General features: G+C 39.5%; 1 protein-coding gene across 4 annotated transcripts in view; it reads left to right on the top strand.

The window, feature by feature from the left end:
- Positions 1 to 23,429, top strand: part of dnah5 (dynein, axonemal, heavy chain 5) — an 85,791-nt gene that overhangs the window by 46,535 nt on the left and 15,827 nt on the right. For all 4 annotated transcript variants that reach the window (XM_054620965.1, XM_054620964.1, XM_054620966.1 and 1 more), the window contains exons 60-75: positions 3,628 to 3,895; positions 4,612 to 4,735; positions 5,067 to 5,174; positions 5,977 to 6,091; positions 6,277 to 6,453; positions 10,145 to 10,348; positions 11,517 to 11,696; positions 14,069 to 14,206; positions 16,009 to 16,144; positions 16,447 to 16,628; positions 17,063 to 17,197; positions 18,291 to 18,446; positions 20,055 to 20,237; positions 21,088 to 21,192; positions 21,485 to 21,623; positions 21,961 to 22,075. In XM_054620965.1, coding sequence (XP_054476940.1) covers positions 3,628 to 3,895; positions 4,612 to 4,735; positions 5,067 to 5,174; positions 5,977 to 6,091; positions 6,277 to 6,453; positions 10,145 to 10,348; positions 11,517 to 11,696; positions 14,069 to 14,206; positions 16,009 to 16,144; positions 16,447 to 16,628; positions 17,063 to 17,197; positions 18,291 to 18,446; positions 20,055 to 20,237; positions 21,088 to 21,192; positions 21,485 to 21,623; positions 21,961 to 22,075 — 2,465 coding nt within the window. The remainder of the gene's footprint in view (positions 1 to 3,627; positions 3,896 to 4,611; positions 4,736 to 5,066; positions 5,175 to 5,976; positions 6,092 to 6,276; positions 6,454 to 10,144; positions 10,349 to 11,516; positions 11,697 to 14,068; positions 14,207 to 16,008; positions 16,145 to 16,446; positions 16,629 to 17,062; positions 17,198 to 18,290; positions 18,447 to 20,054; positions 20,238 to 21,087; positions 21,193 to 21,484; positions 21,624 to 21,960; positions 22,076 to 23,429) is intronic.

The following is a 23,429-nucleotide window of genomic DNA, read 5'->3' as shown; positions in this document are numbered from 1 at the left end:
CTGAAAGCATTTTCATTATTATTATTTTGCCATTGATTTGGATGTAATCAATTGAAGCTATAACTGACAGAAGGGACATATGCAGTTAGATATTTTTCTGTGCTGCATCCATCTGCATTACAGCTGCAGAATGGCCTTTTCTCTGTGTTACTCCCTCACAGCAGCAATAGGAGGAGGTAAGAGGAGTGGAGCAGTGGGAATTTTTGCTCCTCGATCACTGGGCTGTTGGTTCCCTCTGCTCAAAAACGCTTCAGGCCAGAGCAGTCAATATTGATCCGCACTCAACTCAGGTTTCACCCTGCTCCACTCAAAACCGCTCGCTCCAAAAAGCGAAAAAGATCTGCTTTGCATTTTATGGGCTGTTGGGCTGCAATCAGGGCTGTTGGCTACCGCTCACATGCTCTGCTTCAAGGTTAAGATTAAACATTTCTCTACTGTGGTTCTAAAATCTCCCATTGTACTGGAACCAGTACTGTGTGTAACCGCAAGAAATACTGCACTTTTCTCTGCTCTCTAATTTACTATCCTCTCTTGCTACCTCTTTTCCTCTTATTCTTGCATCTCTCCCTCAACACCTACTACCCTTTTTTGTGCTGTGCCTTCCTGTTCCTACTCATCCTTTTCCTCTTCCTCTAATTGTGTTTTCCCCTCTGGTTTTCTTCCTGCTCTGTCTCCATCATTTTCCCTTGTTGCCCTCTCTTCCCTTTCATCTTCCTCAACTCATACTCTCTTATCCTATACGTCATTTTTTTCCTTTTTGTCTCCTCCATTTCCTCTCCCCCTTAATCTCCCTTCCTTTTTTTCCTCTTTATTCATGCTCCTTCACAATCATCAATATTTCCTTTACACCTCCTCTTCAGATAAACTTTTCTCTTGCCCATCTTGTGCATTTTCTTACATTTTCCAAATTAAAGACTGGTCTATTCACTATTGAAGTGATGTTTGTTAAATTCAAAAATAAACTACCACTAACAAGGAAACATTCACAATTATTACAACAAATGTTAATTAGATAAGATCAGGAGGGAGCATACTGCTGGGGAAAAAAACTATTTTCTAAAAAGGAAAACCTTTTCCCAAACCAGCCCTATGTTGTGCACTCATTGGTTGATTTACACATCACCATCATCTTCCCATTTTTGTTGTGTACGGGTCCCATCACCTAAACTGCAATGATGTGCAACATATTCATCACATGTTGAGATGAGTGGCCAGCTCATTAACGGAGAGACATATGTAAATAGTGGATTTTTGTGAGGATCTTATACATGTGATATGATGTGCAAAATAGACACATTTTCAACATCTACTAAGCATAACCAAGTGTATAGAACTTTTTTTTCTCTCTGTCCTTTCATTTATGTTAAGTATTTTTCACATACAACATGGCCCTGAAACTGAAAATTCTTTCAACATTTTAATTCATTTATGATTTTACCCCTCTTATTTTTCCTTCACCTCCTAATCTTTGCCCAATTTCCCCTCCTTCCGCCTTTTGTTTACTTCTCATTAACACCTTTCCTTGTTTTTTCTACTTCTATCCTCCTCATTTTCCATCAGCTTGTTGTCTTTTCCAATCCCCCTTTGTTTTCTGTTGCTCTCTCTGACTCATGACAGTAGCATCCCTATCTGCCCTCTGTTGCACCTCCTTCCCCTGCTCCTCTCCTGCACTTCCTCTACCTCCCTACCTAAATAACAATTTAAGCAGCAGCTGCTTTACCAGCCAGGTAAATAGAAGCGGGGCCCAAAGTTTGTGTCTGTGTGAAGCTGAGTGGTTTGTGTGTCGTGTTTGTGTCTGTGAGCAAAGTTTGTGTTGCAGAAGTGTTGGGATGACTGTGCGCGCGAGACGGTGACAGAGATGAGAAATGAAAAGGAAGAGCGAGCTGTTAGTTTGAGGCTGTTGTTGTTATGTGAGAGTAACCCAGCAGATGGTTAGGGACATCGTGCCACTAACCACAATACCGCATGCCCCGCCAAGACTCCTGCTCTCACTCCTCTGTTACTTGCTCTCTCTTGGTGACTTGGGATTTAATGAAAAGGTGCAAAAAGCAATGTGGGATGCAATGCTACTATCCCCTACGTCAAACCCGGACAAAGTGGCCTTGTTATTACATAATGAAGATTTTTTTTTCATTCCTCAACACCGAGCTAACGCAGAATGGGGAGGATGAAAGGAATAACAAAGAAAATATTTAAAAAATGACAAAAAGTAAATTAAAATCAACTTCCAAATGCCAGTTACAATCTAACTTTCTTAAGGTACTTTAAATTAATATAAATTAGATTCATTGCTTTACTGTAAACCTTTGCCTTTGAATTCATAAGCAATCAATGCCTAAATATTGCTAAATTACAGATGCCTACTTTGTCCTATTACCATTTATATTTTGGAAGGCCTTTTTTCAGATATGCTTCCTTGAATTTCTGTTTGTCATTAATTGTCTCCATGGGCCTCAAGTATGGATTAATATTTGAAAATCTGTCTAAAAAGGTTTGCATGGGAACTCCCAGATCGGATTAAATACTCATTTGCCATCCTAAACATGCAGTACCTTTGATAGATTAGAGAGCTGAGAGGATACATCTGAAATTGTGTGTCGGCTTAACCCCGTATTTTGTGGTTGAGTTTAATAACTAACCACGACCACAATCAAACTAAGCAAAGCCTATATTAGAGAAAGGTGATGTCCTAAAATTGTTAAAGGATTACAATGCATTTGTAGGACTGTATTTGCCAGTATTTGTAGGACTAACCTGAATACACATAACAAGTAAGCTTCAGTCAGTAGAGTGCAGAATTCCACCATGTGTGTCTGGAAACAACCACTGCTGTAATGTTGTATTGAATAAATATAACCCACAATTGGCTAAATCCCAGTCTAGACTGCAAGTGTAACAGATGTGTTTTTCACTCCCATGTCTAACACAACAAATGCACACTTCTTTTAATCTATGCAGATGTCTGTACTGGCTCTGTGCAGGCACGCATCTTAGCTCTGTCTCACAAACTACTTACAAACATGACCACAAATGAAACTTGAAGTATTTATTTAGGCTTCAAGTCTTTTCTTTTGACAATACACGCATACATGTGAGGTTGATGCCCAATAAAAAGGCAGGGAATAACTGACTCTGGCCACAGTGCAGCGTCTGAGTGGCGGTGATGCAATCAGTACTGTGTGTACTTCCATTAACAGATAGCCAAACACTATCCAAAACAATAAAGGTTCCGTTAGCTGACACACCTACCAAAATAATATTTAATAATTGATAACTGCTTTCCCCAACTGTATCTCACTTGCGGCCCCTAATGAACATGGGCCAATAAAGAGTAGTGAGTTAGGAGTCAACAGTCAATCAATTAAAGTATCAAACAGGCAGTAGGACAGTTTGAGTCACTAAAACCACAAGAGGTCTTTGAAGTTGCAGCCATCAATCACCTATAATATTGCAAAAATGGTGCAGTAGTATGCAAGATTAGCCTTGGACAGACAAAGAGATGCACAAATGCGTAGGCATGCACTCACACACACTAGACCAATCTCATAATCTCTTAGCGGAGATAATATAGATGGATAGATTATGTCATTTGACACTAACGGTGTGTGTGTTTGTTTCTATCCTCAGGTGTCCAATTTATTCGCTCGTGATGAGATTGACGAGATCCTCAGTGATCTCATCCCTGTTATGAAGCGGGAGTTTCCGAGGCGACCGCCGACCAATGAAAACCTGTATAAGTACTTCATGTCACGTGTCAGACATCATCTCCATGTTGTTCTGTGCTTCTCTCCCGTTGGGGAAAAGTTTCGCAACCGGGCGTTAAAGTTTCCTGCATTGATATCTGGTTGCACCATGGACTGGTTCAGCCGGTGGCCAAAAGATGCTCTTGTTGCAGGTACATTTTACCTATTTTTTAAAAATGTATATCAATGTGGTCTGCTTATCTAATGGTAGAATCTGTTTCCCATTAGTAATATATCCATGTGCTAACACTTAAGTAGTTAGCTCATTCACAGTGTGTCCCATTTGCTCTCTACTAAAATTCAGAACATTCAAATTGGCTCTGTTGGACAACTTTAGTAATGCTGCTGGGATTTACTGCTGTTATTTCCTCATCCATAATTTGTATATTTTTAATCTCTTTCAATAATCTTATAGGTGTTGCTTCAGAATGTAAAATGCCTTCAACCGAAACATATATAGATAGTAATTAATTTTTTTGTACACATGCAAATATCACAAGTATGAATTCTTACTAATATTTCAAATCTGTTAAGGTAAATTTGTCCTGAAAAACAATCTCTTCCAGCATATTTTCTAGTTATCCCCTGAAGTTTTCCTTCTGTTTTCTGAATTTCCATTCAGTCAGAAGAATGAAACAGATGACGCAGTCATGCATGTAACCATTAATCCATAATGTCCCATGCATAAACACATGTCATTCCAGAATGGAAAACAATCAATAAGAATTTTTTATAGCATGTCAAGGTATTAAACAGTAAAAAAATGCCAATATGGTTTCAGTAACCGTTATCCTCTCCCCACTCCGTTTAATTCTGCTCTCTCTCATTCTTCCTCCTCCATCTATTTGTCCTTTATCCTCTCTTTTAGTTTCGGAGCACTTCCTGTCAGTCTATGATATTGACTGCTCACCCCAGGTTAAAAGTGAGGTAGTCCAGTGCATGGGCTCTTTCCAGGATGGCGTGGCAGAGAAGTGTGTGGACTACTTCCAGAGGTACAGCATTTTGTGAAACTGCATCTCCGTTGCGACAAAGGCAGCAATTTATAAATATTTACATTTTTTTTTTTTTTTAGCGCACCTTATGATTTTATTTAAGAGCTGATAGTAGAAAGAAGACATGAAATTAGGGGGGAGAGGGATGGGGAATGACATGCAGCAGCTGGAAATAAACTTGGGACGTTGCCGTTTGTGGTCAGCCTTAATTTTATGGAATAAAGATTCTACTAAATGTGGATTCAACTATAAAACATTGTTCAAATGTTCAAATTCTCCTGCTTTTTAAGATGACGTGAAATTAACCTTTTTTAATCTAATTTAATTCTAGATACCGACGTTCCACCCATGTCACACCTAAGTCCTACCTGTCCTTCATTCAGGGCTACAAGACCATCTATAAGGAGAAGAAGACTGAAGTCCAGACCCTGGCAAACAGGTAATCAGATTTACAGGATTAAGTTGGATATTTGTTATCCTTGTATTTACAATGTTAACATATACTGTAACACAAGATTACAAGATGGCTTTCATTCCACCTAAAAAAACAATACCTCAACCGCTGTATATTGTCAACGCCTCTTGAAATGAGTGAGGCTTGGTTTGTCTAAGACAAAATCATAATGGATTGATAAAGTTTTTAAATCTTAAATCTGTAGTCTAGTCTTCCTCTTAGTCACGATGAGTGGCCAATCATAAGTGGACATCAAAATTAGGCATGATAAGTGCATTTCCTGAAAATTAATAGCTGTTCTCGCAGGTAGATTTTCAAAGAATAGTGTCACAGATTGAACTTAATCTTTCAATCAGTCAATAATTATCTACTTGCTAATGCCACTGACAGTTATGGATGTATCCTTATGAAGCATGGCTGTCATCAAAGGGGCCAGTCCAGAACCATCAGTCAGTAGTCATTTTTTTTGAGAGTACAGCATTAAGACTCAGCCTTTAAAGATCTATTGGCAGATGTTGAAGGGATGTCATGACATTTTGAATGTTGGGCAGACACTTGCTACAAACTAAACCAAGGATAAAAGCTGTTTTCCTGTTAAAGAATGTACAAGCAATCCCTCCACTTGGTGCCCAGTGGATCAACAATTCTGTCAGAATGTCATGTAGTTCATCTTGAAAGTTTGTGGGTATTTGCAACAAACAGGATCCCAGGTGTAGGATAGCAAGGTTCAATATATATGCTGGAATTTCATGTGGCTGACCTGATTTTGTTCACTATTTCTTTTTAGGATGAACACTGGTCTCAAGAAGCTGAAGGAGGCATCGGAGTCTGTAGCAGCACTCAGCAAAGAGCTGGAGGTGAAAGAAAAGGAGCTACAGGTTGCCAATGACAAGGCTGATATGGTAGGTTTCAGGCAGCAGAGTGTTTGTCTTCGTATTAATGTGCCTCGGAAAAAATGAATGAATGAGTAGATGGCTACATTTGTCACCAATTAAGTGTAATTGATTCTTGATTTGTTGATATAAAATGAGTGATACAAATTGAAATTGTATTGACTCCTAGCTTTGTTTTTTTCTTGTATATACAGGTTTTGAAGGAGGTAACAGTAAAAGCCCAGGCAGCAGAGCGAGTAAAGGTGGAGGTGCAGAAAGTGAAGGACAAGGCCCAGGCTATTGTAGACAGCATCTCAGCTGACAAGGCCATAGCTGAGGAGAAACTTGAAGCGGCCCGTCCAGCTCTCCAGGAAGCAGAGGCTGCACTGCAGGTATGGCACTTAAAAGGTTGATGGAACATCTGGGAACCATATAATCAACATTTCTTTATCTTGCCTTGAGCTAATCCAGAATGCTGCTATTAACAAGAGTGTTGCTGTGAACTATTAAAACACTGTTACCTCAGTTACTGCATCATTTAAGTAGTTTCCAGTTCATTTAAAGATTCATTTAAAATACTACTGTCTACAAAGCACTGCTTACTCTGACTGCATGAGCTCCTATTACAATGCTCAACAACTTTACACCCAAAGTTTGTCAGGAGCTGCACAAAATGTATGGTGCTCTCTTCATCTTAATAATTGATTATAACTTGAAACACATGTTGAGCCAATGCCTTTTAGCTTTATTTTATTTATTGTCCTGCATACTGGTGGGAGCATGAATTTTTGTGTATTTTGTTTGCATGTGTATTTTTCTTGTATTTTTATTCTCTGTCTATCATATCATTTTAGCACTGTCCATCACTTTCATGTAAAAGACTTCAGATCAGCTGTGATTTAAGTTAACTTGACTTGTGACCCAAAAACCTAGTTTTGAAAAAAAAAAAATACGCACAAAACTAATTATTTTTTTCAATATGCAAGTACTCCTTTATCTGGGGGCGAACTATAACTGGATTTAAGCATAATGTCTCCACATCGAAATTTCATAAATCAAAAGAGATACTAATTTCCATGAGGGCATGCTCCTCAATTCTGCCTATGAGCCCAATCATCAAGATAATTAACAAAAAAATGTATATGTATTTAAATTTAAAGCTAAACTGTTCAGAGTATCGATACGTTCCTTTGAACAATATGAAAAATATATAAAAACAAAATATTTGTATGGTTTTCTTTTCATGTTCCTTGCACAAACCAACTTCATTCAAGCGAACTGTATCATGCAGTGCTGCTGCTCATGACATTCTCTGCTGCCTCTGTATACTTGTTCCAAGCATAAGTTTGCCCTAAAAGATAGCCTGAGGGTTAGAAATTGTCAGTAAACTGTGTGTTGGAGCGGTTTATTATTCCCCTCTGTGTGACTTAATGTCTCCCCTACCAATATTCTTCTTTCTCTCACGTTGTGTTGCTTCAGGGTGCCACTGGAAGCACGCTGTGATTTGCTGTATGTAGCCGCATGCAGGTTTTGCCTACAGCCTTCCCACTCTGTGTGTATAAGTGCGTAAACAGCGGGTGTTTCTAAAGTTAGCATGATGCTCTGGGGGCTGGAGCTGCGTTGTAATTAAAACCGTCCTCCTGGCTAGATGGTAGCTTACAGATCTCCTATGAGAGGGCAAAATAATCTTGCTGCTGTGGATGGAAACTTTGGTTTACTTAACGTAATCCCTGGTTCTTTGATGACAGAGGGAGATGTTTCACTATGGGGGAATCGTCATGGCGTGACCAACTATGGAAGCTCCGATGATGGCATGTGTGTGAGTGAGAGACAGTTCGAACGAGGGCTCAGCATCACTGAGCTTTGAGAGATTCAGCCACAGGGCCCTCTCACCTGAGACTGCAGGGTCTATTTCACGACAGCAGCCTTGCACTGCACCACATGAGGAGCGTATGATGAGATCGTTAACCACCCAAATTTCTTCCCATAGGGCAGGGTTAGGTGCACCTGAGTCCTGCTGCCTGCCCATCTCCTCTAGGATTTCTGCCTGGTATGCAGATAGTAGAGTCATTGCATTTAAAGAACAGACGGACTGTGCTGCGTAGTTAAACATTGTCTGGAAAACGGGGGCGGTGAGGGGGCTTTGTTCGAGGAAGCTGAGAGAGATCGACGGTTTGGGTGGAGGTGATAAGCCACTGAAGGCTCCGCTGTTGGGAATCAGCCAGACCCAGTCCCCCCATGCCATCAGTATCCAGCTTTGAGTAGCTCTTGGTCAGAAGCTTACTCTTAGAAGGACTGGACCAGTACCTGCTCATTTCTTTCATACAGGCAGGCACTGCTGGACGGAGTTGTTTTGATGGCGGTTGAGCTGGTGGAAGCTTCCTTCCGTCATACAGGTCTCTCTCCCCCAGTAACTTCCTGGGCTGCCGGCCATTGTTTCACCAATTTAGACGTGGCCCGTTTGCACTTCTTGTATAAGTTGCTGTCCACTGGGTGAACAGTGTCGGGTGCACTAGGGGTTTGGACTGTTGAACAGGAAAGGTGGAGTCATCCTCCTCATACTGTGCCCGCATGATGCAGGGCACAGGTGGGATGCAGCCTCTTTGGCCTTCAATTCCGACCCCTTTGGCGGGGGTAGCGGCCAAGGGCATGGCGACTGGAAATTAAGAATAATTTCCAGTAAATATAAAAATAATTAACCGCACTAGGCACGACGCAATGCATTAGCCTGTCGGTAAATTGCGCTAGGAAACCGGTTTTAGCGTGGGCTAACAACGTACCATCAGAGTTTGTTCGTCGTGACATGTTAGCTGAACTCCTGGTACTCGGCTAACAAACTAATGCTTTCCGAAGAATGTTGGCTCGTCGTAACGCATTAGCCAGAGGAAAATGTCACACAGGCAAACAAATACAGGGTAGTCAAGGATCAGCTTCCCATGACGTGGACACTGCTCACATATCCTGTGTAATGTCTAAAATATACTTCTTTGGAAGTACTTTCTCAGCAAATCCAGACTGAAGCCATGAACTGCGTTTTGCCACGTATTCCTTAACGGGTCGCCTGTGAACTGCTGTGCATCCAAGCTAGCCTAGATGGGCTGAAGGAGCTATAGTTTCTTCACAGGAAGAAGGTGGGAATGATTTGTGAAGGGCCGGTCGACTGTGATAATATGAGGGGGCGTGGCCCGAGCACAATTCGACCCGTGTGTTACTGAAAGGCGTGGTGTCATTGGAGCTTTCATAGTTGGTCACGACGAGGCTATTCCCTTATAGTGAAACACCGAACAACATTAGAAAAAGAACATTATATTTCCAAGCAGGCAAATCTTAGGCATCTGTCTGGATCTTGATCATGCATTTTGATCATGTAGAAGTGCCATAGAGGACTTTAAATAGAGCTGCTGTACACGACTGGACTGTTGTTATTGTCATTGTATTTTTTTGATATATGTTATAAAAAAAATAGGAAAAAGTTTATCCATTTTGAAAAACACCTTGAAAAACAAGAAAGTGATCCAAAGGGTTATATTATTTTGTAATTACTGGAATTAATACAGTATGCCAAGTAAAAAACATATATTGTTACTTAAAATTGTGTCTGCTGGCTGGTGGGAGATCCACACTACACCTGGGCTGATAAAACAGAGTGGAAGTAGAGAAGGGAAGTGAGAGCAGAAAAAGGGAAAGTGCAAGAAGGAGAAGAGATGAGACGAGCAGGCAGGGGGGCTGATGAAGCAGCCAAACAACCCTCAGTGTAGCATTTTCTTTTCTCTCCTGCTGCCTATCTCATTTAAATCAGTCCCTTGAAGTAATTATCCATCCCTCTCTGCAGAACTGTTGGAGTTTATACTCACATGCTTCAATATTTCTCTCATTGTCGACTAGAGGCAATTGTCATTGCCTGTAGTTGTAATTCTAGTTGTATTTTATCCTCAAACTGGAGCATTGTGTGCAGTTCCCTTTAAATGTCCTGTCATAGAAATATAAATTACTTTATAATTTGCTCTCATCTATGTCAACTGTCTCATCTTAAAGAGTATCATGTATACATCCAATATGTTTATTTTTTCTGTACCCACTCAGACAATCAAGCCATCAGACATTGCCACTGTACGAACACTTGGTCGCCCCCCCCACCTCATCATGCGGATCATGGACTGCGTGCTGCTGCTCTTCCAGAGGCGGGTCAACACAGTGAAGATTGACCCAGAGAAGAACTGCAACACGCCGTCCTGGCAGGAGTCTCTAAAGCTCATGACAGCTGGAAACTTCCTGGGCAGCCTGCAGGTACACGCGCTAATATCAGATTTATACACTTGAGATTGAGGTAAGGTACAATTGCTGCAGGAGGCCTGCTCACGTATATGATGAGATATTTTTTGTAGCCTACAGAACTATTTACAATGTTCAACATGGATAAAGGTACAATCATTGTACATGCATTACTGAAGGACTAGACCCAACTCAAAATAAAAGAGGAAGGCTTTGTTGTGCTCTTCCACAAAAATAGAATTAAGTTACCTTCTCTTATGTTTAAAATTGAGTTAATCAAAACAAAAGCAGCATAAATCTGTTAAAATCCTAATGTAGTATCCTGTTTTAAGATGCTACAGAGGCTTCTTAGATGTGTTTCAGTATGCAAAAGAATCACTGCCTGCAGCTCAACTAATCAGTGAATTGTATACTTTTCATACTCACTTGCATTATGCTCACTCTGTAATGGATATATATATAATATAGTTACCTGTTCTGTTTAGTTATCCAACGCTAAGGTGTAATGAGTAGATCAGGATCATTAGTAAAATAGGCACATCAGTGTAAAGACATTGTGGTTGGATTTCACTCCTCAAATTTGAATCCACAACTACAACACCAAAACTTTCTTAGCTTTGATTTATTCTCACTTTTACTCCTCTCTCATTGTTACATATTTTTATGTCTGCTCATCCCTCTCACAGTCTTTTCTGTTTTTTCTATCTCATCTTTCTCATCACCAAACTACACCATGTTTTTCATCTTACCCCATGGCCCTTTTTTTTTTTTGGCCTTTATATCTTTGCTTCCTTACCTTTTTCTGTTTCTTTCTTTTTTACCTACTGCTGAATCCTTTTTACCATTCTTTGTTATACGCCTCTTAGATTTATCTCTTCCTTATTCTGCTTTTGAGCTTCTCTGCCTTGTCTGTTCCTTTTTTGTCTCTGTCTCCCATCCATCTTTGCTTTTCTCCTTTCATTTCCTCTCCAACTTTCACCACCTCCTTAGCTTCCTGTTTTCACCCAATCACCACAGCTCCATTTATCTTTTTCATCTTTTTTTCATAATTTCTTATAGTTTTACATTCTCAGTTTCTAAGTATCTTTATGAGTTGGTTGTGTGTTTAATGTTTATATTCTCTGGGCACTGTCTGAAATAAGTCTCCCCCCCCACCACAACCTCTCTCCCCCCTGCCTTGCAGCAATTCCCCAAGGACTCCATTAATGAGGAAATGGTGGAGCTGCTTCTGCCCTATTTTGACATGCCCGACTACAACATTGAAACAGCCAAGAGGGTGTGTGGCAACGTGGCTGGCCTTGCATCCTGGACAAAAGCTATGGCCTCCTTCTTCTCCATCAACAAGGAGGTCTTACCCTTGAAGGTAAAAACACTTCAGTCTAATAGATCTGTCACAGTGGTTCCTTGGTGCAGCAGAAAGGTGAAACAGTTGTGTTTGTAGTCGGTACTATTTGTGACGCTAAAGATAATACATCGAGTCAAGTAATTCAAATGTAGTCCTAAAACATAATTATGCCAGCCTCTTAAATTTCAAATTACAAACACACATTGTGATGAACTTGTCATCATCACCCCAACAAACATATAACAGCAGTACTCACACACTTGCGCACTATCTCCCTGGGCAACGTCCACGGTTTTACACTCTGATGAATAAGTAACATTTACAGCAAAGGAGAGTGTTTCTGCAGGAAAGCCCTCAGGCTACAAAAACAGCACAGACTGTCTCTGATATGAAAAGGATTTATTCATATTCCCACATAATGGCAGCAGCAACAATTTGCTGATGGTGTAGGCAATAGAAGTGCCCCAAAAATGTCAGACTGAAAGATAGAAATTAAGGCTTCTATCTATTTATCATGAACTTACAAAAATAAAAAAGATAACATTATGTGAATCTCAAGTCAAGTTCCCAGGACCCATTTGAATTTAAGCATGTTAGTATCCAGAAGTGGATCTCTCCAGGCAGACAGCTTGTTCATGAGAGTCATTATTCCAGAATCACCAAGCAAAGTCCTGAGTGATGTAAAAATCTAATCCAAAAGCACATATTTATTATTATCTACCAATTTAGATCACCCCCTATATATACAGATATACAGCAAGAGTTTGGTTGCTGTGTTTGAGTGAAAACATCAGATGAGTGATTTTAAGATCAATGTAATTCATTTTTAATTAATACTTTGGTCAGTGTTTTATATGCTCAATTGAACTTTTTATTTGTTAATCTGGTTCTTGAAAGGACTTTGAAAACTCATCTGCTTTATTACAGCAAAATTAAATAAGATATTCTGTTTCTTCTACAGTAAGGGCTGTGTTTACATCTAAGTGACTGACACATCTTTTTTTACATTCAAGCTGCACTAATTAATTGCTTCTTTGCACCGGCAGTGTTTTGGTCAGTATTTATTTATTTTCCAAGGATCTATTAATTCTACACACAGCAGAAGGGAGCAAGGCAGAATACTCTGTACACAAAATCCTTGATTAATAAGCCTTGGCACCGCACACAAACACACACAAGCACACACACACACACACACACACACACACACACACACACACACACACACACGCCTGCTCTCTATACCCTGTGATTTCATGCAAATTTCCCAAATCCTTTTGCCAGTTTGTCTTCCTGCCGGTGGAGTCGCAGGCTGTCCGATGCATTACGAGCATTTAAAAGCTTGCAGAGTGCAGTTATACTTTTGGATTGTGTTCACTCAAACTAAACTGATAGTTACTACACCTCTGCTTTCCCCTCTGTTACTGTGTTTCTTTTCTACCTGATTTATTCCCCCCTTGTTACCAGGTTTCACTTTCCTACTTATTTTGCCCTCTGCCTACATCTCATTTTCTCCATCTTGTCTGCAACTTTATGTCTCTGCTTACCCCTGGTTTCTTTTTCAAATCCCCATCTCACTTCCTTCTTTCCCTTATCCCCTGTCTTTTGCTCTTATTCTATTCAACCTCCATGAGAACTCCCTGCCTCTCCTCTTTGATCCTGATCTTTCGCTTTAGCATCGAACACTGTCTGGCAAATTGATTTTCTGTCTTCCAGCTCATTGGTGGCTTGCCTTTAAGCTGGCCAGCTAAACTGCCAGACAGAGATACAGTTGGACGGACAGAGAAACAGACGGACAGACAGAGATAGTCTTATCACATGTCAAATATTATAAAATGAATGAATGCCCTTTTCCCCAGGCCACCCAGGCAGACTTAGACATGTTTCTCTAAACGTCTTGCAACGCTTTCTCCATAGCCCCAGCTCTAGCCGGAAAAAGTCTTCTCTGCTTTTAATCTGTTGGCCTCAGACTCCCTTTCCTACTCCTCCCTTGCCCTTCTCCTCACCCCTCCATCGCGGCTTATTTCTTGTTTCTCTCTGTCTCTCTCATTTCCTCTTGCAAATCTCCATTCTTGCATCTCCAGTTTACCTCTTTAAGCTTTGAGCCCCTGCATCTGCACCTGTGGCATGTCTGCACACTTCTAAAATCCCACTGAAATACTTGAGCCCCAAAATGTCCCTAACTATATTTATAAGATAAAATATGGGAAACTTTCCCCTTCTTTATTCCAATAAAACACTTACTTATAACTCCTTTGCTCTCTGGTTTGTCTTCTATTTTGCCTATGGTCTGCTCCTCTCTCTTTCTAAGTCTTCTCTGACCCTGACCGTTTAATGTGCGAAAACACGTCACAGATTTTGTCTGTCTCTCTCCTTCTTTTGTTTTTTAGGCTAACTTGGCAGTGCAGCAGAATCGTCTCGCCATTGCTAATGTGGACCTTCAGAAGGCTCAGGCTGAGCTTGATGCCAAGCAGGCAGAGCTGGATGTGGTACAGGCGGAGTATGAGAAGGCCATGATGGAGAAACAGGTCAATAGCTTGACTTACTTTCTCAGCACAAAACACATCATTCAGTTTGCAAAACAAAAAGGAGCAGTGGGTGCTGAAAAGACTTCTGAAACCACAATCTTGTGATATAAAGCAGAAGTGAGATGAATGCTTAAAGGTGTGCTTCTATAGTTGGAGCTTCTTGCGATTATCTTTTATTTGAAAAATGTGACAAATACTTGAAAACATGAGCTACCTTGCACAAACAGCTGACATATTTATGACTTATTTTCTTTCAAGACTAATTAATCAGAACATCAGATAACATACAGTTGGACATCTAGTGTTAATCTCTTCCACTGACGCCTGTAATATAATGGGGAATTAAAATATCAATCCTGTTTAGCAGAGTTTAATAGCACATGCTATTACACTACTTAGAAAATGAGATCACCAGTTTGGATCCAGGCTTTCTGAACATGTTCCCTATGATTATTATAATTCATATAGCTGGCACAGCTGTCTTTCTTCTTTATTGATTCGTTGATCATTTACTCAAACAATGAGATTTCATACTTTATTCAGCTCTTTATTCAACTCACATTTTGTCAATAAATGAAAATAAATATAGAAAAAGTGATCATTGAAATATGTGGGATGGCCTTACTTAGGCTAAATGAAGTCTTTAATCAGGGTCCGTATCTATACATATTTGGTAAAGCTTATGTTGTGCTTCCTGGTGCTATTTATAACTAGGGTGTGTGTCTTAAAAATAGAGTAGAATAGTTTCACAGAACTTCATACTGATGTTTTATATCATTATAATTATGATACAGTATATTTCATTTTTCATTTTTTTCAAATGAGCTGCGCTTCCAGTAAACAGGAATCACAGCGGTGGACTGTCTTTCAAAACATAGCCTGTGAACACCTGCAACAAAAACAGAAAATGACTCAACCTGAGCTATGGAAGTGCCACCTTTTAGATTAATGTAACACAAGCCAGTGGTACACCGATGATTGGGTGTGCAGGTTTATGTCTGCTGTGGGTGGTTTTCATCATCAGCACTCTCTGTTCTGTGATAAACAAGCATGTAAATGGTACAGTTTGTGCATCAACACTCAGTGATTCAGAAATCTGGACAGCCATAGTTGACTCTTTTTATAATTTTGTGATTAAGACGCAGAGCTGTTCATCTCGAGGGGCCAACAGCTAGATTGGAGGGCTCGCTGAAGAAGCCTATACCAGACATTATTGCTATTTCGCAAACAACCTCTTTATTGCCTGTGAGCAGCTGAATAAAAGACAAATGGCTTAAAAGTGCTGTTTACCTCTTACTATGTTTCTAAAAAGGATTGTCAAAATTAGCACAGTCAGACAAGAAAATACCATCCATCAGGGGTTGCAGGGTCCTGAGCCTATGCAAGACTAACCCAGCATGCATTTGGTGAAAGTCAGGCAACTATCACTTGTCTTACACTGCAATTTAAAGTTTAAACCCACCTAACCTGTCTGTCTTTGGACTTTTGCAGGAAACCCAAATATTGATGAAAAGAACATGACAGTTGATTTGTCATGAGCTTCATAACAGCGGTCCCATGCTGAGTCCTATGCACTGGGTTTAGAGAGCATCTGAAATCACAAAGGACTTGATTATTTCAATACTGATATAAGCATGTTCTCTTTATCCACATAACCATACTTGAGAGTGGTATAAATATGCACAGGCGTGAGTTAGAGTTGGATGGATGGATGGATGAAAAGACATTTGGAAGGACAGACGAGGCCCCCTAACAGACAAATAACCCTCCTGACTTGTGTGTCTGCCCTCCCCTTCCATCAGACCCTGCTGGAAGATGCTGAGCGCTGTAGACACAAGATGCAGACGGCGTCCAGTCTCATCAGTGGCCTCGCTGGTGAGAAGGAGAGATGGACTGAGCAGAGCAAGGAGTTTGCTGCCCAAACCAAACGCCTTGTTGGTAGGTTTCACAAGCAAGTTTCAAAACATAACTGGAATTCAGAAAACTATGGCATCAAAGAGATGTCTCTGCTATTAAATTAATAAGACATTCATTTATATCATTTCTGTTGGATGATTTAACTAATAAACATTTTAGACAGACATTTTATTCTCAATGCACTGCTAACTTTGCACAATTTCTCCACAAATTTTTAAACATTTGCACTGGCAGATTTCTGATTATGGTGGCAATAATCTTTATTTTTACTTTGACACATGCACATAACCAGTATTAAATATTTTAACGCCTTTTTCTTTTAGGTGACATTCTATTGGCCACAGCGTTCCTCTCTTACTCCGGTCCCTTCAATCAGGAGTTTCGCAATCTTCTACTGAGTAACTGGCAGCGGGAGTTGAAGCAGCGTCGCATCCCATTTGGCAACAACCTTAATTTGACCGAGCTGCTCATTGATGCACCCACTGTTAGCGAGTGGAACCTACAGGTCAGTGATCTACTTTAGTAAGTACTACCAACAGAATCAACTGTATTAGTGAGTATTGATGCAGTATATGAAGTATGTGATCATTTATATACTGTATCTAGTTAATGATGTTTTGCATAACCCAACTGGACTGATCCCACAAAATGAAATTAAAAGTGACCTTTTCTCTATAAAACATAGTTAAGCAAGTTTTTTACTATTTTCTATGAGGGCTTCATACTGCGGTTGCCTGACTGTAATAGTTTTTTAATTATTAATAATTGACCTCATTCTTTGTGGAATTAATTTATGGATAATTTACATGTTTGGTGCTACTAAGTCGGATACTGGAAAGCAAAACAAAAGTTGAATTATTGAAATAAAAACATACATTAGCTGGCATTAATAAATATCAGGATTGAGCCTGATCCAGTCATTTGTTTTCCATCTTACAGGGGCTCCCCAATGACGACCTGTCAATTCAGAATGGCATCATTATCACCAAAGCCGCCCGCTTTCCCCTCCTCATTGACCCCCAGACGCAGGGAAAAATCTGGATCAAGAACAAAGAGGCCAGGAATGAGCTGCAGGTTTGGGATTTTTTTTAACTGTTGTTTACTGCTATTTTTTTATTACACAATAAGGGTGTACCATTTATTAACATTACACCAAAGAAGAAATAAGGAAACATCTTGGAGTCATTCAGGTATCACTTATGTAATATGACATATTTCAAAATATTTTTTTTTATTGCTCTTTCATAATCTAAGATAACAATGCAGTATTGTCAAAACATTTTTCTTTATTAAAACAAAAATTGTTTCATAAATTTCATAATAAATTAATCTTATTATTCTTCAAAAACCTTACCTCAGTATTTAGATGTCATTACTTTTGCCCTCTATTTCTAAACACCATATGAATTAAAGAAGTTAATAGTTTTTCCCTTACTAATCTAAAGATTTAGATTTTTAGTAGCCTAGGTAAAATTGTGCTAAAATTGTGCAATGTACTCTTTGCCCTCTAATCCTTTTAAATTGTCAAACATGTTTTTTCTTTTGTACAATGCCTTGAAAAAGTGCTGAAGAAATCTGCAGACGTAACAAGACCAGCCAAGGTCACTGACCCTGTTAGAGGAAATCCCTGAGCCGACTGAAAGCATTCTGAAATCCTATTATGAGTGTCCTGAAGACACATTTCTCCAAGCAGAAAGGGTTTAAACCCTTTCCACAAGTGACCTCATCAAAACAACTATATTTATGTTCATAAGTTTTTCTAAAAATTGCTAATCTTTAAAAGGGATATTATTAGTTAGATGAGTCAGATTTTCCACAGACAGAGGCTGGCCTTTGTAACTTATTAGGAATTAGGGAGAAGTCAAACGTGTATCTCCTTTATTTGACTGAATTAGATGCTTCTCACTGACTTATAAATTTGCTCACTAGTCTGTTGGAAACAATATGATTGCTGCTGAGCTGTCTTAGTAAGGTAATAGTTTAAAATCATCAGAAATGTTTTATTTGTTACACAGAATTTTTAATGATTGCCCCATGGTCCTAAAAAGACCCAAAACAATGTCCAACATAGGCATGGGACATTGTTGTAGCTGACTGACACAGTTGCTTGATTCAATCAATCATTTTTTATCAATATATTTATAATGGTGTCATATTCTGATCACAGATCACATCACTGAACCATAAGTACTTCAAGAACCATCTGGAGGACAGTTTGTCTCTTGGGCGTCCCCTTCTGATCGAGGATGTTGGGGAGGAGTTGGACCCTGCACTTGACAACATTCTTGAAAAAAACTTTTTCAAAACGGGCTCCACTTACAAGGTAACATAAATAAAGAGGAGTGTTTTGCGTGCTGGTGAAGTGCATGATTGGACTTGGCCAGGTCCCCCTTGCCATGGCCAACTGATACAGGTTGATGAGCTCACTGTCAAACTGATTTCTACATTGGCAAGTCTAATGAATGAGTTCATTATGAGAGTGTAGCCCATCAAACACTATTACAGAACTATTACAACATTTCTTGTTGATGGAAAGGGAAACGCAATCTTGTGCCTTCCCCTTTATAGATATCTATTGTTTTTTGCATATTTTCATTTGTTGCTGGACAGTCAGAAGTGGACCACTCTTGTCTCAGCATCCTTATTTCCTGTTATGTATTGTTGGAGTTATTTTCATTCAATCCTGTTAAGGTCGCGGCGGGGGGCTGGAGCCGATCCCAGCTGTTTATTGGGCGAAGGCAGGGTTCACCCTGGACAGGTCGCCAGACTATCACAGGGTTGACATATATAGACAGACAACCACTCATGCTCACATCCACACCTTTAGGGTCTTCAATTAACCTAAGGTGCATGTCTTTTGACTGTGGGATGAAGCTGGAGAACCCGGAGAGAACCCACGCTGACACGGGGAGAACATGCAAACTCCACACAGAAGGCCGTCTAGCCTGGGAATTGAACCCAGGCCCCTCTTGCTGTGAAGCAACAGTGCTAGCCACTACACCACCGTGCAGCCCTGGAGTTACTTTTATTTAGAAAAATTGCAGAGCATGGTTTAAATGTTTCTTATTTTGTCTGAATTTTACAAGACAAAATGACAGTCCAGAAGAAAGCGTTGGATGGGAGTTACAGGTATTACAGGATATATAGTATTGTACATGACAACGAAGCACTCTAAACTGGTCTTTCAGCCAATAAATTGGTTTGAACTTTTGAAAAAAGCATTTCTATTGCACACATGAATGTGTGTTTTCTGTGTTGCTTTTAAATCTTTGAACAATAACTTCCACAATTCAATTAAGAACTCAGTCGAAATTTATTTTGCATCCAAATATGGACTTCATTTGTTCTACCATACATTACCACAAGAATGGATTTTTTAAAGTGTCATTGTGATCCTTCACTCTCAAACACACACACACAGAAACTAAATCACACAGAATGTACGAGGTTGCGAGAAAGAGTGAAAGTCTGCTTCAAGGCATTCTCTCTCTCATTATCGCCTCTCAACTCCTGGCTCCAGCTGATGCTGGTTATTCAACAGCTGACACTGCAGCTGCCTCCCTCTATTGCACACATGCATCAAACAAACACACATGCATGCACTTACAAACATATCGAACGTACCATATACTGTAACTGCAGGAAAACATGCACATATACTCACACCGTATGGTGATTTCAAGTGAGCACGTGTTACATGGAGACGACACATTCCACCACAAGACTCCGGCCTACCTATTGAGAGGCCCGATTATAGATGTTTAAGCTCTATTAATATCCTGGTGTAGGGAGTAATAGAAGGTGTCTGCGGCCGACAGCTCCAGGGACAAACCGCCAGATGGATAATTAGAAGTTATACTGACATGAGTAATTTAATGCTGATCAGAGGAAACACAAGATGCACACAGCCATGCTATTTTTCTTTTTGCAGGTGAAAGTTGGTGACAAAGAGGTGGATGTGATGAAGGGCTTCAGGCTGTATGTAACCACCAAGCTGCCTAACCCGGCTTATACCCCAGAGATTAGTGCCCGCACCTCCATCATAGACTTTACCGTCACCATGAGAGGACTGGAGGACCAGCTGCTGGGCAGAGTCATCCTCACAGAAAAACAGGTAACCTTTATAGCTACAGTATATATATACAGTATAAGGTGCATATTTCAATTAATGCATGCTGCTCTATGACATCATTGCCAAGTAGTAGTAGATTGTTTAAATTCCAGTATGCTTTCACAGAAAGTAAGTCCTCTAGCTTAATGCTAATTACTTCCATATAGTTCCTTGAAAATCCCTTAGAGAGCATTTACAGTAAGTGCATGATGTCAACACCTCCCCCAAAAGTGTACCTATTTTTTTCTCTCTGTCAAGCACAAGCTGTGTGACAATATAAATTGGAGGTTATTTTCACCCTTTGAATATAGAACAAGGCAATCATTATGGCCCTGAGACACAATGTGACGAAACAACCGTACAAGAAAAAAAAGTGTGTACATAGTCACCAATTCCAAAAATACACAAAAGGACACACAAGTCTGAAGTACCGGATACTTGATTCATTCAGCCTGGGCAATATAAATGTTTTATAAATGCATAGAAGAAAAGAAAAATGCCTACTACGGGAAGGCGAATTTCCCCATAATAATGGCTGATCATGAGATGAAGGATTTATGCTAGATGGGAAAAAGTGGCTTGTTATCTGTGTACTAAATATTGGTTTAATCATCATGCGAGCTATAGCTGCTATCTCAGCTATAAAACCAGTGTCTTCACAGTTCATGCAGCATTTACAAGCCCAACATCATTGTTCAGTTACTGGCTTTCACTTTACATCACAGCTTCTGTGTGTTCAAAACATCTCATTTGAAGTAATATGAAAGATAGCAGTAATTCAGAGCACCATGCTAAAGCTGTGTAAACTATATGTATGCATGAGTATATGTCATCTGTGTTTTTATGACACAAGGAACTGGAAAAGGAGAGGACCGACCTCTTGGAAGATGTGACGTCTAATAAGAGAAAGATGAAGGAACTAGAGGACAACCTCCTCTACCGACTGACCAGTACACAGGCAAGAAAATACTAAAATTGTGATGTAATAGAAAACCATTTCAATTTATTTCTGCATGTGATAATCATCAGTGTGGATATTGTGGCACATTTTCAGGGGGAACTTTTAAAAAAAAAAAAAAAAAAAAATGTTTATCTGATTCCTGGTGTGTATTTTTATTTTTCATGATGTTATTTTATAACGCAGACTGTTGTTGACATGCAGTTATGCTCATCTAGAGCTGGTCATCACGGGTAGTGTTTCCATTTTAATCTCTCCTCTGACTTACTCTTGCAAATATGTCTCTTTGTAGGGTTCACTGGTAGATGATGAAAGTCTGATTATTGTTCTTGGCAACACCAAGCGCACAGCTGAAGAGGTCAATCAGAAACTACAGATTGCTGCCGAGACCGAAATCCAGATCAACGCTGCCAGAGAGGAGTACCGACCGGGTAGGTCATGACAACTGGCTGAAAAGACAGAATTTACACCTTTATCACATAAAACTGATACATTTTCAGTTTTCAATTCATCTCAAGCAATGACAAAATGGACACTGGCCAAAAGAACATTTGCTCAGCACACACACAAACACATTTAAAACTAGAGTATATAGTTTGATAAAGTTCAATATGTAAAGGCTATGTCAATATATGCTACATATACTAAAGATAACGACATTTTCAGCAATTGAAGCTTAATATTTTTTTTCACAAAATAATTATTTATACTCTACTGGCCAATATTATGACAGAATTCTTTGTAAAAATAAAATGTCTGTGTTTTCAGTGGCCACCAGGGGCAGTATCCTGTACTTCCTGATCACAGAGATGAGTATGGTGAACGTCATGTATCAGACGTCTCTGAGACAGTTCTTGAGACTTTTTGACCTTTCTCTGGCTAGGTGAGAATACTCCTTTGCTGCTCTCTGTAATGAACTGTGCTGTTTTTCCAACCGTGGAGTTTACCCATAAACATAAAGCGATCCTGTGCAACTCTATGTAGGCCTTACAAAGTCTTACAAATCTCTCCCGCAAAATTTGCTCCACTCATTGTGATTTATAATGTCTCAGTGGGGGACTTATTAGGGTTATTGGTATCTTGAGTTGGTTCTGTTGAAGCCCTTGGTGCGCTTTTTAGGAAACTGATTATAATTCAGACTTCTGTGACGCTATATCAGCCTTTCCCAAAATACTGAAAAGGCCCAAAAAGGGAAAAACAAAAAATGAAATATACCTCAGACAGCTCATACTGTGTGGGGAGGCTGTGGCGCTTTGAGTGGTCGCTAAGACTAGAAAAGCACTATATAAATGCAGGCTATTTGCTCTAACTTCTAGCCATTAATCACAAAATGATCCTCTTCATAACTCCTTTGGAACAAAAATGAGCTTTGCTTCCTGATTTTGAAAGACAGCACCTTTGTTACAAAGTTTCTATTGATTTCTATGAATATCAAGATACATAAAAGTTGTGAGTGCTACATTGTGCTGTGGAGAAGGTGACTCTTTTACTAGACCTCTGTAGCACAAGTAGAGCTTAATGGATTAAAATCTAAGAGATAAATAAGGAAAAGATCAGTGACGTCATTGCTATCTTTGAATTCAACAACAATAGAATCCAAATTGATGTCGATCAATCAACAAAGACGGCCTGAAGCATTACCAAAGAGTTATATCATCAAATGTCATTCACACAGCGTCAACAAATATTGATTATTATTAGATGCAGAAAGGTAGTTATTGTTGCAGGGCAACTGGATCGAATTGCTTCAAATTTAACCCGTGGTCAATTTACTGTATTCAACCCCTGCATATAAATCAGGTAATCTTTGAATGTCTGTTTTCTAATGATCTCTTGAAGTGTTTTTGTCAATATATCTCATATTTCACCGTTGCTCCTTACTTGCTTTTAACTTGGTTTGTAATTGTCTACAGTACATATTAGATACACGTATGTAGCGGGATGGACAGATGTATTGTTGTCTTGAAGCCTCTACTCTAGATGCAGATGAAAAACTAAAGGGAATTATTTTCAAATGGTATGTTAAATGATAAATGGGCTCGTACTTGTACAGCCTTTTTATAGTCTTCTGCCACTCAGCGCTTTAACACTACATGTTGAAAATGGAACGCTACAGAAACATTGTTGTTCTGAACACTGATATTTTTAATAGTTTTGTTTTTTAAAATACATTTGCTGTTTTTGCATAGTGCAAAGTGTTTAGAGTGCCTGAGGCAAACATAAATGCAGTCCATTTT

The sequence above is a fragment of the Anoplopoma fimbria genome, chromosome 20 (assembly GCF_027596085.1).
Source record: "Anoplopoma fimbria isolate UVic2021 breed Golden Eagle Sablefish chromosome 20, Afim_UVic_2022, whole genome shotgun sequence".
NCBI classification, from domain to species: Eukaryota; Metazoa; Chordata; class Actinopteri; order Perciformes; family Anoplopomatidae; genus Anoplopoma; species Anoplopoma fimbria.
Note: the sequence above shows the minus strand (reverse complement) of the source record. Positions and strands in the feature narration are given on the sequence as shown.